General features: G+C 40.8%; 1 protein-coding gene across 1 annotated transcript; it reads left to right on the top strand.

Annotated features, from left to right (window-relative positions):
* The first annotated feature begins 16,840 nt into the window (after nt 1-16,840).
* On the top strand, nt 16,841-18,680 carry LOC130990128 (small nuclear ribonucleoprotein SmD3b-like). Its single transcript, XM_057914329.1, has 5 exons — nt 16,841-17,220; nt 17,886-17,938; nt 18,017-18,083; nt 18,170-18,226; nt 18,375-18,680. The coding sequence occupies exons 1-5, from the start codon at nt 17,062-17,064 to the stop codon at nt 18,435-18,437; spliced, it is 399 nt and encodes a 132-aa protein (XP_057770312.1). The 5' UTR covers nt 16,841-17,061; the 3' UTR covers nt 18,438-18,680.
* Nucleotides 18,681-18,795: the final 115 nt, after the last annotated feature.

The following is an 18,795-nucleotide window of genomic DNA, read 5'->3' as shown; positions in this document are numbered from 1 at the left end:
TCCAAAAGTCAAGGTCAAAATCACTCTAGAATTATGCAAATTAGTTCCAATTATGCTTAAATCATCAAAGAAAATCAAACTCCAAATTTTTTTCACAGAAATCATCATTGGCATCTCACCAGAAATCAAATGGAACAATAATCAACTCAAAAATAAAATAATCACACACCACCAACCAAGCAAGATAAAACGATAAAGCCAACAAAAAAAAATAATAATAGTGACACACATATCTAATCTCACCACCCTCCCCCAAACTTATTACAGAACATAAGTTCGAAAATAAGTTTGGAGTGATGATGATATGTGTGTCACTACTCACAGAAACACATGCTCCATGGTGGTGGTATAGATAAGGCGCGAGTTCCCGCATTCGTCCAAGCTCAACTGCACTAAAACCCCAAAACAAAGAAAACAAAGAAACTAAAAGAAAGAAAAACAAAACAAAGAAAAATGGTTGGGTTACCTCCCAACAAGTGCTTAATTTAACGTCTAGAGTTCGACGATACCTCATAGCCTTAATGAACATCAAACGCAGCGGGCGCGACAGACCGCCCAACACGAACAGAGACAGAGGACTTATGCGCATCACTTGCGTGAAAAATGACGCTTCCATTCGGCACGTCTATCATAGCTCGCCCCGTAGCTAAGAATGATTGACCAAGAATCAATGGCGGATTTGCATCTTCAGGAATATCGAGGACCAAGAAATCCGTAGGGAAGACGAGCTTGACAACTTTCACAAAGATGTCCTCAAGCTTGCCTCTCGATTTCACTTTTGATCGGTCTGCCATCTGAATCACCATCGAGGTCGGCTTGAGATCTCTAATTCCCAACCGCTTGAACACAGAAATGAGCATCACATTAACACTAGCCCCTAAATCACAAAGAGCCTCGGAAAAGAGCTCTCATCTAATCTCGCACTCAATGGTGAAGCTACCCGGATCTTTCTTCTTTGAAAATAACTATATTGGCAGCTCAGTGCACATAACTTTCGCCTGCGGGATTTTCTCTTCCTCATCACCCGTCTTCTTGGTGTGGACAACTGCTTTCACCTTTTTGCCGTATAAAACTTCGAGCTTGGCTCCCTCGGCGTCCACCTTTTTACCCAGCTTTATCACACATTGCTCTTCGAGCACATCCCTCTTCATCAGCCTATGGGAAAACGAAGCCTTAGGGATGTATTCCCTAAGCAGAACATGAGCCTTGTATGGTTCCTCAATTGGACATTCATGCTCCTTGCTCGTCTCCTCATAGCTTGCCAGGAAGATTTTGATTGTCTCCACATCTTCTAGGGACAGAGCGCCATCAAAAATTGCATTGCATGGGCCCTTTGGATTGACAGTCGTGTTGCTCGGGAACTGGCCTGGTTTGTGCTGCGCAGCTGCTTGGTTGGCCATCTGACCAACTTGATTTTCCAACATCTACACCTGCTTGGAAAGTGCTGAAAAATTATTTCCCATCTGACCCACTTGAGCCTCCAAGTTAGATATTTTAGTCCCCACATTCGTCTCCATCCTAGTTACTTTCATCAACACTTGTTGCATCATCTCTTCAAGTGAGCCCTTGTTCGGCTCATTGATGATTCCTCCACTAGAAACAGAAAACCCAGGTGGAGGCTGCAACGCATTGTTAGGATTGGAATAGGAAAAATTTGGGTGATTCCTATTGCGGGGATGGTAAGGTGGATTCCCGCCATACTGCCCATGTTGAAAATTCCCATAATTCCTTCCATGGATGTAATTGGTGTCTTCCACGCCTGTAGAGTCTCTCACAGCTGACTCGGGATTGCCAACTGACAAAGCAGCAACCGTTGCACTCAGCTCTGCCAGCTGAGTAGAAAACAATGCCATAGGATTAGAACTGGGAGCAGCTGCCACCTTCTTCAACTGAACTCTTTCTGATGGCCATTGATAACTCGTGGCAGCCATACTCTTAATAATGTCCATCGCCTCAGAGCTGCCTTTCCTGAGCAGAGAACCACCTGCAGCTGTATCCATATGCATTCTTGTACGTTCCCCGCAAGAATTGTAGAACATCACCACAAATGTACCTTCATCAAAACAAAATCATGTGATGGACACTTCCTTAGCTTCTCTAGATACATCTCCCATGTTTCTGCCAGCGTTTCTCCCTTGAACTACTGGAACTGCACAATGTCCAGGAGGATGAAACTTGCGTAGGAACAGATGTGCTACATCTTCCCATCTAGGATTCGCTCCCAGCTGCAGTGTCTGGTACCACAACTTTGCTTTATCCCGCAGTGAGAAAGGGAAAAGACGAAGTCGGATAATATCGTCTGAGACTCCGTTCATCTTCACAATGCTGCATAGCTCCATGAATTGCACCAGATACGCATTCAGATCCTCAACAGCTTTGCCTCTGTACTGATTTTGCTGCACCATAGTGATCAGACCAATTTTCAACTCAAAATTATTGACATTGACTCGTGGAGGTTCCTGATATTGAAATTGGGGCGTGAAGGCTTCATCAATTGGAGGCTGCTTTTGAGCCTCAAGATTTTTCTGCGCTTCGATTAAGCGCTGCAGTTGCTCCTTTAGAGCATGGACTTCTTCCTATGTAGCCATAGCAAATCAGAACCACAGGAAATAAAAGAAAGAACAGAAAATAAATAAAAACAGCGCCAAAAAGTTGGGATTTTGCAGTTGGGCACTATTCACTGTTGTGCGCGACCTTCTTGTTTCGATCATATCTCTCTTGTCCGAACTCCGATTTGCGAACCATTTGCGCCTACAAACTCATATCGCGAGGATCTATGACTTTCATTAAGACCATTTGTCCAAATTCAGACTCCGTATTTCTGTAAAATTCATCAAAGTACGAACAAGTAATATATTTCACAAGATAAAACAATTTAATCACAAAACAACTATCCAACACCAATTTCCTATAAAATTAACATCATAGGAACATTAAAAACCATGGAAACATGAGTGTTATCAATAACCAACATTGAAACCCCACACGAGTACCACTGGCCATAAAAAAATTCATTACTTTAGCCAGAAACACACCATTTCAGCATAAAAAAACCCCCAAAATTCAAGAAAACTTATTGTACATGGGTTAAGGTCTATTTAAGTTTCTCTCTTCCTGCACGCGCATCAAGGACACACGCTCTTTGCTTTCACCTAGCATCAAATCGATTATATTAATTTGAATTAGGCTGAAAGCAATATTCTTCTCTTCTATTGGTTTCAGACTAAGGTTCTTTGAAGAATTCTGGAGGGTTTGGATTTGGAGGTTTTTTTAACGTCACGGTAATGCTAGTAGTAATAGCTGAGTAATCGTTGGTGCATTTTATTTTAATTTTTAATTAATTTTTTATAAACTGAGTAGACAACTTACTTGTCAGCCACGTAGGCATCGACCCGCAAAAAATAAGTCATGTGAGAATTGACACACACCCGTCGTGCGGTGTGGGCAAAATACTTGTGTATGCCCTAGAAGGACAGTACACGCTCCTATTGCTCGCAACCAAAGAACAGTCTTAGCAGCAAGTATAGGGTCGATCCCACGGAGAGTGAGGAACTACTTTACTCTTCGGGTGCACAAATTGAGTTGTCACGGTCTCAACCTGTTTATCTGCATAAGTAAACTTAAACAAAGATCAAATATAACAAGGGGTAAGGTTTACGGGTAGGTCATAACTGTTGTCAATATTTATTTCGGTCATAGGCATACTGATGATCCGTCCATGATTCATATAAACCCAAGGCGTGGCCCAAAGACATTGGGGCGTTTCAAGGGGTTATACTTCACATTTAGGATGGTTGATCCCATTGTAGTCACTTGGTCCGAAGGTCACACATTCCCCGGTCACAAGGCAGTGCTTCACTCCTCCTTAGATAGTAGTCATACCCGTTACTCACCAAGTATGACCCTCACCAACCTTCTCTCCCGAGGTCCCCAACTCCGCGCTTTTAGTGACACATGCCTCCTGGACTCAACTATTTCCGGCTTTGTCAGCCGACCAGTCATAGACATGCTACGGCGCCGAGATTGCTTTCCTCGTTTGATAACCATGGCTTTATGCCTCGTCACAGTTGATGGATAGTCTCTAGAGAAGCCCAAGACTGAGGAAGGGCAGTGTATCCCATCAACCCTTTCCCCACCTTCTGGATCTACAACGCCTTTTGTTGACGCTGCTCAGCTACTCGGTCTTGGGCATACCGATTGTTGCACCTTGGTATACCCTGGCCTTTGCTTGACATGGACAGCGTTTTACCGAACAGAGATCACACGTTAGGCCCCTACTGCCCATGGTTTCGAACAGATCCTTCCGGAACCACGAGATTCAACCGAAAGAACAAGTGCCTCACGAATGTTTACATATTGACAACAATTATTTCCACCCCTTAAACCTCACCAAGGGAACTACTCACACATATTGAAAAACATAAATACGAAATAAAATGAATACATGAATGAAAGGAAATTCGAATTACTTGATATAAAAATACCTAAGGAAACAACCTTGGCTTTGTTCGTCACAACGGAATTGAAATACGAAAAGCAACTAAAGTGTTTGGTGCGAAAAATGTAAAATAACAAAGTAAATTGTTTTCTTGGTGAACTAACTAAAATCTAAGTCTAGAAGAGTAATCCTAAACTCTAGAATGTAAATTTTCTCTCTGAAATTCGTAAGACCCCAAAACTCCTCTCTCAAAACTGCACATTCTGGAGTTTATATAGCAATTCGGTAAACCCTAGCCGGCAGACCAAATCTGGCAGATTATTTCTTTCCATATTTAGCTTGATCCTTGATTTGATTTGATAGCTAATGGATCTCCAGCGGATTTGGGGTTGATTCCACACTATTCCAGATCCTTCCATTGCTATAATTCGCCAGAATCTTCCGGGCAATCTCCTCCACACGTCTTTCCATATATAGCTCTAGTTGCTGGCTGTTGTTGACGGGAATGGTCATACTAGCTTCTTTCTTCGGTTGGCCTCATACCAGGTGGTACACTTCGAACGTTCTCGCGCCTCGAATGGTTCTGAGGGGTACTTCGTCGAGCTCTCTTCCTGGTTCATATATAGCTCATCTGTGCTGACTGCGACTGTTGTTATGGCCTTACCAACTGCTTCCTTCGGTTAGCCTCACACCAGGTGGTACACTTCGGAGATTCCCGCGCCTCGAATGGTTCTGAGGGGTACTTCGCCGAGCTCTCTTCCTGGTAAGTTTCACTTCTGGAAGCTTGGATAGTTTTGTTCCGGTAATGCCCATTCTGACCACATTTCGTGCATATGCCCTTGACTGAGCCTTCTTCCTCCTGAATACCTGTTTTCTCCCCTAGACGACTCAAACAAAACAAAAGAAAGAGAAAAATAGGGCCAAATGGCCCAAAAGTCGAAGACGCATCAAGAATCACGTGCGATTTAGCCCGATCGAGCTCAATTTGTCTTACAAATGTAGAATTTTTGAAATTTTGTCCTATAATTGCAAGCCCGAAAAATTTTATCCTATATTTGCAAAACGACCAAAGTTACGGTCCTAAAAAAACTTTTCTCTCGTAGTATAGTGTAGTATTTTATTTTAGAATTAATTTAATTAGTATTAGTTAGTGAGTAAAAATTTAAAATGCCCATTTTTGTTAAATTGTAATGAAAAATGTCCACTTTTATAAAACTATTATGTTTAAGCCCAAATTGAACAAATTACTCTTAATGTCTCAATCAATGTTCTTGCAAGACAAAAATGGTGCTGTGTCAGAAAAGTAGGTTGTCGCCCGGGAGGCAACCTACTTTTCCGACAGCAGACAATTTTTTCTTACACTATTCTTACAAATTTGTACTTGTGTCAGAAAAGTGTAAGAGTTTACACAAAAAATGATGCAAAGCCATCAACATCCAAGGAAAATTCCGGCTCTTCACTTTAATTTGAGCATAGGTTCAAGTTTTTTTTTTATATATAAAAGTGAGCATTTTTAATTAGAAGTTATAAATATGGGCATTTTTACCCATTAACATTTAGTTAGTTTCCTTATTCAATGTTAATAATTTCAATTTCGAAGGTTGTAATTTTTTTTGTATACAGATAATATCAATTGTAAATTTGCAATTTTTTTAAACTTTGGATTCAATAAAAATATGAGTTTTATTTTATTTTGGTTGTAAATGTATTATATATTTTTTTGTTTATTGTATTTTAGTTTGAATTAAATATTTTCAATACATGTAATGTAATTTCTTAAGGAAAATATACACAATACATAAGATAAAAAAACATTAAAAAAATAAAAAAAGTCGAAAACCGTCGCTTTCCGGCCCAGCCCGAAACTGCCGGTTCAGGACCAAAAATCTGCCAAACAGAATACACGGGCCAATTACGGTTCACCGGTTTCCGATCCATGAACAATACTAGAAACGACTCAATTTCATTGAACAACCCGAAAAGAAATATGACTCAACTTCGTTGGAACATAGGGATTATATAATTAGCTAAAGAGCAATTCTTCTAATTTATGGTGTTGATATAAGTTTTTATAACTCAGGTAAATTTGCATAATAAGTAAGATAGATTTTTAATTAATGCACCCATCCCCCCCCCCCCCCCCCGCAATTTGCAAATTTAACACTTTTTTTGAAATATTGCAATTGTGTTACAATCTTTCATTTTATTACAAAATTAATACTCATTCCGTCCCAATTTCAATGATGCATTTCTTTTCGGCACGAGATTTAAAAAGAATAAGATTGTAGTGTAAAAATGTGTAAAGGTGTGTGGGTAGTGTAAAATTATTACCAAAAATAGAAACGCACCAGTTTAGTTGGGACGGCTCAAAAAGGAATACGCACCATTTAAGTTGAAACAGATGGAGTATTTTTTATTTTTGTCCTCTGGAAGTTGATGTGTCGAGTGTTTACTAACCAAATTGAAAGAATCAACGTTGTGTATCTGCACTTTGGAAAAGTCATGTTAGGAAATAAGAAGAAATATCATACCCTTAATTTTGATTAGATTTTAATTTCCTAGGCTAGAATTTCTTCTGAATTCATCTGTTGGAGTTCATTTCTCTAGTATAGACTGAAGAGGCAAAGACAGAAGACCGAATGATTGAAGAACTGAAGACCGACTAATACGCTACGTATCAATTATCACGTTAAAGAGAACGTGAAACTCCTCGCCACTCTCACGATCACGCAAGAATTGACTCTCAAAGATAAATATTCATAGCATAAAAATCAAAGAACAAATCCCTAGCTTTATATAGGAGCTTGGGCGACATGCAAAATAAAATAAACCCTAACCCTACGGGCTCTCTATCATGGCCCAAAGAATAAGATAAACAATAACTAGATAAATTATATCTAAACAAGGAAAAGATAGTATCTAAAACTAGACTTGATCATGAGGCGAAGTGGGCGGGTTTCTTGATCTCACGACGGGTTCGGCGTCGGGCTAGGCTGGGTTCCTCTTGCTGGGCCTCCATAATCTCTGTAGCTGGGCTCGTATCAACTCCCCCATCCTTAGAAACCACCTTGTCCTCAAGGTGAAAATCTGGAAAAACGGTGCGGAAAGACTCAAGGGATTCCCATGTGGCGGCATCTGGTGGAAGGCCCTCCCATTGGACCAATATTTGTGGAGTGGAGACACCATCGTGAAGGATGGTGCGAGAGAAAATAACGACGACTGGGATGAGAGCAGGCAGGCCGACAGAGTCCATAGGAATCGAATTCAATGGTGTCGAACTAGTGCCAACAAAAGGCTTGAGGAGAGAAACGTGAAAAACCGGGTGAATACGACTACTCGGAGGCAAATCAAGGCTATATGCCACAGCACCAATCTTCTCGGTGATCGGTTACGACCCAAAATATCGCTTGGCGAGCTTCGGAGAGGGGTGACGCAGCACAGAAGACTGGCGATAGAGCTGCAACTTAACCCATACAAGATCGCCAATGGCATAGGAGATGTCGCGCCGATGTTTGTTGGCCAGTTGTTGCATACGGTGTTGGGCCGAAGATAGAGACGTTTTGAGTTCGCGTAACAAGGTATCATGCTCCACAAGCAAAGACTCTAAGGCATCAATGGAAGTAGAACTAGGGGTGTAACGGGGAGTCACAGGGGGAAGGCGCCCATAAACTGCTTGAAAAGAACTCATGGAGATACTTGAGTGACAAGAAGTGTTGTAGTGGAATTCAGCCCAGCCTAAATAATCAAACCAACGAGTAGGATGGTCGGCTGTCATAGCGCGCAAGTACTGTTCCAAACAACGATTGACCACTTCGGATTGGCCATCCGTTTGGGGGTGGTAAGCCGAGCTATGCTTGAGTGTAGTCCCACTGAGTTTGAAGAGTTCGGACCAAAAATGACTCATGAAGATAGGATCGTGATCAGAGACGATAGAAGACGGAAAGCCATGTAACTTTACTATGATATCGGTGAAGAGTAGAGCTACCTTGAAGGTAGTAATACCACGGATAAGGGGCCGAAATGCGCAGCTTTAGTAAGGCGATCCACTACGACCATAACAACAGAGTAGCCATGGGAGGTGGGAAGATGAGTAATGAAATCCATGTTGAGCTCGTTCCAAACTAAAGCCAGGATGGGTAGCGGCTGAAGAAGTCCCGCTGAGGCAGTGGTGAGGGTTTTAACCTGCTGACACGTCGGACATGCGCGCACAAAGGCCTCAACATCGCAGCGCATTCAGGGCCAGCGAAAAAGTGTCGAAAGACCCACTAGTGTTTTTTTAACACCACCGTGATCGCCAACGGGGGAGTTGTGGTATTCCTAAAGTAATTGCTGCTTGAGAGTAGAAGATGGAGTGAGAAAATACGTGTGGCGAAAGGTGAGGAGACCATCGACTACTGCGTAATCCGAAGGAAGGTCGCCGGTGTGGAATTTCTGGTGGTATGAGATGAACTCAGCCTCGACCGAATTAGCATGGTGCAGCTGATTGAGGAAAGTGGCGACAGGGATACTCTGAATAGCGAGACAGACAGGTGTGAAGACATCAGAAGCAAAAGCAGGTGTAGGGTCAACCTTAGTGCTGGGTGCGCGGGAGAGAGCATCAGCGATAACATTTTATTTCCCGAGCTTGTATTCAATGACAAAATCATAGCCAAGGAGCTTGCAGATATATTTGTGTTGATCCGGGGTGTGGAGTTGCTGGCGGAGTAATTCTTTGAGGCTATGATGATCGGTGCGAATAACAAATCGGCGACCGAGAAGATATTGACGCCACTTAGCAATGGGTTCGCTGATGGCGTGGAGCTCTTTGATGTAAGTGGAGGTGCCCTGAAGACGAGGGCCGAGTTTCCTGTTGTGGTAGGTGATGGGACAATTTTCCTGGAGTAGGACGGCCCCCAAACCGGTGTCCGACGCATCAGTTTCGATGGTGAAAGGTTTAGAGAAGTCTGGCAGCCGCAACACTTGTGTAGTAGCCATGGCGGTCTTCACAGTATCAAAGGCATAAGTCGCCGCATCTAACCAAGCGAAGCTGTCATTGCGAAGGAGATCTGTCAATGGGGCGGCGATAGCCGCGTAGTGCTGAATGAATTTTCTGTAATATCCCGTTAAGCTGAGAAATCCCCGTAACTGTTTAGCAGAAGTAGGCTGAAGCCAGTCAAGCATAGCAGAAATCTTGGTTAACCCGGAGTTCGTCGGCGCTAACAATATAGCCCAAATAATCGACTGAAGAAGCGCCAAAGGTGCACTTAGAGGATTTCACAAAGAGCTGGTGTTGTTGTAAACAGTAGAGTACTTGACGCAAGTGAGAAATATGCTCCTCCTCCGAACGGCTGTAAATGAGAATATCATAATAAAAAACGATGATAAATTGCCGCATGAAATCTTTAAGTATAAAGTTCATTGTAGCCTGGAATGTGGAAGGTGCATTGGTAAGACCGAACGACATGATAAGAAATTCAAAATGACCATCATGAGTACGGAAGGCTGTTTTGAAGATATCCTTGTCGTGAACCCGGATTTGATGGAAACCAGCGCGCAAGTCCAGTTTAGAGAAAACTCTGGAACTGCCGAGTTCATCAATCAATTCGTCCACCGTGGGGATGGGGAATTTATCCTTGATAGTGACGGCATTAAGGGCACGGTAATCCACACAAAAACGGTAGGACCCATCCTTCTTTTTAACTAGAAGCACTGGCAAAGAGAAGGGACTATGGCTGGGGCGGATGATGCCTTGATCGAGCATTTTGCGGACCAAACGTTCCATTTTATTCTTTTGGAAGTATCGATAACGGAAGGGTCGGACATTGACGGGTTTGGCACCGGGATCCAAGTGAATACGGTGATCAAATAAGCGACGAGGAGGAAGGTCGCGTGGCACTGCAAACACATCAGAAAATTCCAACAAAACGGGATGAAAAGGAGGCGGAATACCGTGAATGTCCATAGCAACCGGTGGTGGGTCAGTCGGCGGCTCGGAACGCACAAGCCAAATCTCAAAGATGTGAGAAACTTCGTCGGACTGCTGATTTATGCTTAATTTACTCTATTTTTAAGGGTTTGAATGTGCGTGTTTTAAGTTAATCTTCTGGAAATTGGTGCGTTTATGGTGTATTTTATGCTTTGCAGGAGATTTAGGCTTTCGAGATGGAAGAATACCATCTTGGAGAATTTTGGATGAATTTAGCATTTTCTAGGTGTTCTGGTCTCCAGAGCAGAGAAACCGACATCTCCAGAGCAGAGAAATCACCATTCCTCTGGCGTCAGAGAAATCAACTCGCCAGAGGAATCGTAGCACCAGAGGAATCGAAGCGCCAGAGAAATCACCGTTCCTCTGGAGTCAGAGAAGTCAAAGTCCAGAGCAGAGAAGCGCCAACGTCAGAAAAGCGAAGTGCCAGTACATCGAAATCAAGTCTCCAGTGCAGCGGAATCAATAGCCAGAGAAATCTCCATTTCTCTGGAGTCAGCGAAATCAAGAAGCCAGTGTAGCGAAGTCATCACTAGAGGAGTCAATAGTCAGAGCAGCCAAGCAAAAGTCCATTACAGCGGAATCAAGAAGCCAAAGAAATCACCGTTTCTCTGGCGATACCAGAGAAATCGTCATTCCGCTGGCAACCCATTCCTCTGGCGATACCATTCCTCTGGCGTGACCCGTTTCCTGGGTGACATTCATTCCTCTGGCGAGAGCTGCAAATTCAGCAAGAGTGGGAGTATTTTCTAGAGTGCGCGTCCAGCTGGAGAGTTGCCTTACTTCACAAGATTCTATTACCTTTAGAATTCTACTTTGCATGGCAACTTTCATGGTGATCCGAAGGAAATCTGAGATCTATAAATAGGTCCTCTTTTGACCTATTGACGTACACCTGACCACCCGAACCCTAACATTCATATTTTATGTTTTTTTTAGCTTTAGAATTTTATTGTTTTCCAGTTTTCAAGGCTTGGATCAAGATTGAAGATTCAAGTCGCTACTTCAGTTTTTATTCGGTTTTTATATAATTCAGTTTTTACAATTGCGTTCTATTTAATTATGTTTATGTTTTATTTTATTATGTCTGGCTAGTTTTCTTTTCTGATTCTAGGGTTTGTAAATAGTTGATTGAATTTATGTGATTTATTTGTTAATATCTTTGTGCCTTCCAGTTTATGATTCATAATTCCTGGTGCTTGATTTCTTGTGGATTATCCGATCAATAGTTTGCATGTTTAGCTATTCGGTTTGAGACCTAACGGAGATAACTGTTTAGCGGATTCAGGAATGTATGATATGATTTTAACCTTGAGACCTAGCGGAGATAGGTGGATCATAGAGAGCTATTCTTGGGAGCTATTGGGAGTTAGTAGATTTTCTTGAGACCTAACGGAGATAGAGAATTTACTAATCTACGATCGTTGCTGCTCTAGCGAGAGTAATTGATTAATTAAGTGATCTCTCATCATAACTGGATTAAATTGGTACATATGATTAATAGATTAATTACGTAGATTTAGTTAATGAATTTACTACCCTAGGATCAGTTGTCTTTTATATTTGATATTTCCTACGTGATTTTAATTACTGTTATTTGCGTTTTAGTTTAAATCAACCAATCTCTACGTTCTGTTGCCTGTCTACTACTTAAGTTTGTTTAGGAGATAGCTAAAGTAGTTTCGCTGTGTCAGTCCCTGTGGATACGATACTCGGTTACTTATAATTTGTGCTACAATTGCACCGTGTTAGTTGCGGTAATTTGTTGCTAATAATTTAGTGATCAACTGCAGCATAGACTGAAGCATAGAAAAACTGATGTCCCGTGAACTGAGAGAGGCGTCGCCCTTGAGAACAACCGTCTTATCTTGCCAAGTAAACTCTATATGGCTGCGACTGTAATCGTGTGTGACACGACCTAACTCCTGTAGCCATTGCATGCCGAGGATAATATCGGGACCCTTGATGGGCAGCACAAATAAATCGATGGTGAACGTCGTTCCCTGCAGATCAAGTGGTGTAGCGATGCACTTATGTTGGCAAAGAATTGAGTCACTGTAGCCAATATAAACTCGAAAACTCAGAACCGAAGTGAGAGGGAGCTCGAAGCGCTCCGCGAGAGCAGGAGTGATGAGATTATGTGTGCTGCCATTGTCGATCATGACTTGGGAGTGGTGGTTGCACAAGGTGCCCTATAAACGGAGAGAGCACGGTTGCGAATAGCCGGAAAGGGTGTGTAGGCTGGACACATTCGCAAGAATAAGGTCCTTCTCAGACATGGCGGTATTAGGGTCTGGATCTGCTTCTGGTTCGGTGGTGTCGGTGTCGTCACCATATAAGAGTAAGATTTGGCCTTTGGATTTGCATCGATGTGCCGGGTTCCACCTCTGGTCGCAATTGAAACAGAGCCCCTTCTCATATGTCTCTGTTGGGGTCAGTCATCAAATCGAAATGGTAGAAGGAGAATCGCGGCGTGGGACGCTAGGTGGATTGGCCATGGGGCTCGATGGAAGATGGAACGTTGGTGGCCGTAGGAGGGCGCGAGGGCGCTGGAGGTGTAGTGGCCGGTCGCGAGAATGGGCAGGCGAAGCTACGACAGTCGGGTGGTATATCCAGGAGTTTGCTTTCGAAAACTCGGGCAAGAGAAAAAGTTTCATCCAGAGTAGATGGACGATTCATCTGTAGTTCTCGGCGAATTGATGGTTTGAGGCCTGAAATATAGAATAAAATAAGTAAGGGCTCAGAAATACCCGAGACACGACCCATCAATGATTCGAATGTAGTTTGGTATTCGGCCACCGAATCGTGTTGCGTGAGTTTGGCCAATAAGCCCTTTGGGTCCTCAAACTGTGACGGTCCAAACCGGGCACGAACCTGCGACAAAAAATTCGGTCAAGTAGATAACATGTCTTGCGATTGCAACCATTGGAACCAAGTGGAAGCTTTGCCATCCAAGTGAAAGGCCACGATCTGGAGTCGTTGGTCGTTGGGGGTGTGATGAAAGCTGAAATATTGCTCAATCTTAAAGATCCATGAATGGGGATCCTCGCCGTCAAAATGAGGGACCTCAAGGCGAACAGGCGGATAACGGTCACCGGTGTTGTTGTTGTGGGAGGACGACGAAGAGTGGGTGGAGCGGAACAGCACGACGAGATCATCGATCTGCTTTTGCAACGTACCGCTGAGGGCAGTGAGTTGAGTTTGCCACTCGGGGACGTCGGGAGCCATGGAGAACTCGAAGAAAGCACCAATTAATACGCTACGTATCAATTATCACGTTAAAGAGAACGTGAAACTCCTCGCCACTCTCACGATCATGCAAGAATTGACTCTCAAAGATAAATATTCATAACATAAAAATCAAAGAACAAATCCCTAGCTTTATATAGGAGCTTGGGCAACATGCAAAAGAAAATAAACCCTAACCCTACAGGCTCTCTATCATGGCCCAAAGAAAGAGATAAACAATAACTAGATAAATTATATCTAAACAAGGAAAAGATAATATCTAAAACTAGACTTGATCACGAGGCGAAGCGGGCGGGTTTCTTGATCTCACGACGGGTTCGGCGTCGGGCTAGGCTGGGTCCTCTTGCTGGGCCTCCATGATCTCTGTAGCTGGGCTCGTATCACCGACCATACCTCTTTCGACTTAAAGGAGATAGAGGACGAAGACCCTGAGCCATATTTGAAATGACAAGTCAAACGGTAGATAGTGTTGAAGGATCCTCTCCAACATATGTATTCCTCCTCATCCGCTTATAAATAGAGCTCAAGGATCAACTTTCGACCTCACCGATTCAAGAACATATGCTGAAGCTCTGCCGAATTCAAGACTCAACTTATAATTAGCTAAAATACTTGAATCGAATAAGAGAATACCCATTGTTGTAAATATCAGTCTACCTGATATACATACATTCTCTTAGAGCCTCTAGGCAAATATTCTTCATCCTTAGCCTAGACCTCGATTACTTGAGAGCCTGTTATCAGTAATCTTAAGTTGGAGATTTGAACCCTTTTCTACAAGAGTGAGAAGAGCGTTTGAGATAGAGAGAGTTCAAGACAGTTGTCTGAACTCATAGATTCTTAGCCTCCGCAAGCTAGACGAGTGTTGTCTTAGCAACTGTGAGTTAAGAATGAGAAAGTCCAACCCAGTGTGTTGGCTCTGAAACGAGTGTTTTAGATTTAAGGTTTGTTGTGCACCCACAAACACAAGCCTAGTGATTTGTCAGTATGATCGATTGACAGTGGACGTAGAAACTTATTTTCCGAACCACGTAAAATTCTCTGTGTTCTTATTGCTTTCAGTATTTACATTTATCTACGTGTGCACAAATTCATAATCATACTGAAATTGATAAACTGATAAGAGAAACCTTAAATATTGACAAAGTGATTCACTAAAAATGTTATTTCTTAAAATCGTTTCCGCTCCAAGTGTTATCAGTCTAACTGACAAATCTTCGGATAGTCAGTAAGATTTCTAACACTTCTCTGATTCATAACTGAAAGACTGAAACCCTAAGTGAACTATCAGTGTGTCGGTGCATTCTTCGTACTGAAGTTAAAATACTGAAATACTATCAGTATCAGTCTACGCGCGCTTTTTAATTGGTCTTGTTTTACACTAGATCACTTCAGTCAACTCTCTTCAATATCAGTTTTGATACTAACTTCAGTTTTGCAAAAGAAAGTTTTAAAAATAGCCTACTAGTGTATTTCCCCCCCTCCCCCCTCTATACACCAGTTCAGTGACCATTCGGGACGCAACAAGCCAACTTTGTAAGGTATATCATGTCAACTCTTACATAACCAAAACTAGTTAGGAATGTTAGTTTTACAACAAATTAAAAGATGATGATATTATTGTAATAATACGTCAAAGTTTCTGTTAAAATAACAAATGAGTGAAAATTTGCGTATTAACCTAACAAATACTCAATCCGTAACACTTTGATAGTTATATTTTCCTTTTAAGGATGTTCCAAGATGTAATCAATTTTTAAAATTTAAATTGCACTATAATTTTTTGTTATTAAAATAACCTTATTTAATGTTTGTGAAGATAATAAGTAGAATAATAAATAAGACAAATTAAAATAATTATTTTCTTAATATGTGTGATAAAATGATGTGTACTATTAAAGTGGGACGAAATGGGTAATATAGTACACATTATATGAGGATGTAAATTATAATAAATTATACCTATGATTTTTTTTATATATAATAATGGAATTAATTACATTTTCTGCGGTAGAGTAATATTTTTCTAGAAAAAAAGGATAATTATTTTTATTAATCTTTGAAAATTAAGTATCTTTGGTACTAACTACAAAAAATTAAAACAATAAAAAATTGGAAAGTTTTAATATAATATTTGGATCCAAATATTTTATCATTGCATATTTTCTCGAGAAATTGAAAAACTTAATATAGATCCAAAAATTCTATCATTGAGTGAGAAATGTGAGGGAAATGAAATTGGTGGAAAAAAGTCAGAAAAAACATGAAGTTCTTGGGGAAAACTAAAAAATGCTGAAAATTCGTGTATTTACACGCAAATGACTCAAAAAAATAATTAAGATTGATCGATTATTTCACGGTGGTAGCTCCGACGAACACGTTACCATTAATTTGAGAAAAAAATAACTTAATGGAAAAAATCAAATGAATAAAAAATTTGTGTATTTATATTCAAATAATAAAATTCATCGAAAAAATAAAAAAATACTAAAAGTTCGTATATTTACATGCAAATAATTTAGGGTAAATATCATAAAAACCCCTGAAGTATACCAACTTTATCAAAAATATCCTGAAACTTTCAAAATGTTCTCTAAATCCTCAAACTATCAGATTTTTATTAAATATATCCCGCATTTATTTTCCGATCACCAAAAACGTGATGTGGCTCGCCGGATGCCACAATGTAATTTATATTTAGTTTTTTTAAAATGCAATGACAAAAACGACTTCATTTCGTATCATATTATTTAAAAAAAAATTCACTCTGAAATTTAAAATTGACTCCTATCGTGTTTGAAATTCATGCTAATAACCTAGAATTAGGGATAAACGCGGTAGAATATGGTACGAAACGAAGTCGTTTTTTTCATGTCATTTAAACAAAATATAATATAAATTACATTGTGGCATCCGGTGAGCCACATCACGTTTTTGGTAACCGAAAAATAAATGCAGGATAGATTTGATAAAAACCTAATAGTTTGAGGGTTTAGAGAACATTTCGAAAGTTTCGGGGTATTTTTGATAAAATGGGTATAGTTCAGGGGTTTTCATGATATTTACCCAATAATTTATAGTACTATATTACTATGTGCTACTTTGTGCCTAAACGAGAAAACTGAGGAAATACAGGGGCGTATGAACAATTAAGGTAAAGCAAAGAATAACTTTCTCAATTTACAAATCTGCCCTTCCTTCATATATACGAATATATACATACATATATAGGCCCTCGCAGTCACCGTTACTCGATTTCTCGACTGTGATTTTTGCCCTAATATAGGGTACTTGTAGAGAAGTCGATCGATCTCGTTTTTTTGCGCGGGATTCATAGGGTTTCAGCTGCATTTTGTTGGAACATCGCGTGAAAATAAATTGTTATATTTTCTACATAAGAGTGTAGAAGAGAATGAGTCGGAGCTTAGGGATTCCGGTGAAGCTGCTGCACGAGGCGTCTGGGCACGTAGTGACGGTGGAGCTGAAGAGTGGCGAGCTCTACCGCGGAAGTATGATCGAGTGCGAGGACAACTGGAATTGCCAGCTCGAAAACATCACTTACACTGCCAAGGTGTGTAACCTCATTTACCATTTCGCATACTGTTTTTTTCTTTAAATTCTGAATTTTGTAAAATTTATTGATGGAATTCTGTGTGTTTGATACTGTTTGGATTTTGATAGTTGTGGTTGTTAAACCCTAAGTAGATGATAAACCCTAGGAGGGAACTGGTAGTAGCAATTCTGTAATTTAGGTTAGACCCCTTTTTTTCCTTCGGAGAAATTTGAGGTGGCTAGTTGACCATTTTGTACCCTGTTTTGTGGTGGTGGGGGTGTGGGGGTGTTCGGCTGATTTTAGCTGAGAATTCAAATATGCATATTTTTAACTGATTGTTAGAGTGAGGAGTGGAAGAATGATTCTACATGAAGATGTAGTTGATAGTACTTTCAATATATCTTGAGAAAGGGGTTATGCTGAATATAAGTCAAGTGATGATGTTAGGATATCGGAATAGGGATGATTATAGATACTGTCAGATTTTTTCCTGATTACAAAATCGAGCAGTTTTCAAAACCATAGGAATCTTCGCAAATGCACTACAAAATCTAGCGCGTGTTTCACCTCAAGGGAGGTTTTGTAGTTATCTCTTGAATATGGTAGATGCTTTCATATTTGCAGTTCAAGTGACTAAATTTCATTTCACTTATTTCAAATTGCTGTTGTTCAACCTATTTCAGGATGGAAAGGTCTCACAACTCGAGCATGTTTTCATTAGAGGCAGCAAAGTCAGGTGTGTAATGATTTTCCAGTTGGTGAGTTGTGTTTGTGCTGAATATGTTTGAACACGACTAGTTGTGGATTGTTTCAGGTTCATGGTCATCCCCGATATGCTTAAGAATGCTCCCATGTTCAAGCGTTTGGAAGCTAGAATTAAGGTACCTATCTGTTGCGCTTATATTTTTTTCATTTTGCTTTCGTGTTCTTGATGTTGCTGATCATCCGTTACTTTCTAATTATGAAGGGTAAGGGTTCATCACTTGGAGTAGGACGTGGACGTGCTGTTGCAATGCGAGCTAGAGTAAGCACTCTCCTTTATATTCGTTAGTGGCATTTAATGTGGAGTGTTTTTTGATACTCTATAATTTGCCCATGCCATTTATATGTTTCTACATCGACGAGGGTTTAATGGTTTAATTTTCCCTGACTCTCGAAATTCCCATTGGCAGGCTCAGGCTGCTGGTCGAGGAGCACCTCCCGGTAGAGGTTCTGCACCGCCAGTGCGAAGGTGATCATATTCGGGCAATTTGTGTTTAATGCTGCTGTGAAGTGGGCGTATCCATCTATACTTGGTTTTTTGTTTTTAGTTTCCCTTGTGAGAATTAACTTGCTATGGCTTAGATAGTTGAGAATTAACTCGTTGTTCGATTTACTGTAATTGTGGTTTTGTAGTAATGGTTTGGATTGCTGGAATGTGCAGTTTATGACTCTCTCTCTGCCTTACAACTTTTTGAATGCATTGAATTCTTGTTTAATCTTCTTTCGTTTTACCACTTATTGAACTCGTGTAGTTTTGTATTAGGAAGGGAAAATAGACTATTATAAATTTACAGTCTGGATTTTGAAGCTTATTGCACTCCCTTCGTCCTC

The sequence above is a fragment of the Salvia miltiorrhiza genome, chromosome 6, assembly GCF_028751815.1.
Source record: "Salvia miltiorrhiza cultivar Shanhuang (shh) chromosome 6, IMPLAD_Smil_shh, whole genome shotgun sequence".
Taxonomy (NCBI): domain Eukaryota; kingdom Viridiplantae; phylum Streptophyta; class Magnoliopsida; order Lamiales; family Lamiaceae; genus Salvia; species Salvia miltiorrhiza.
This window is presented reverse-complemented; position numbering and strand designations above follow the sequence as displayed.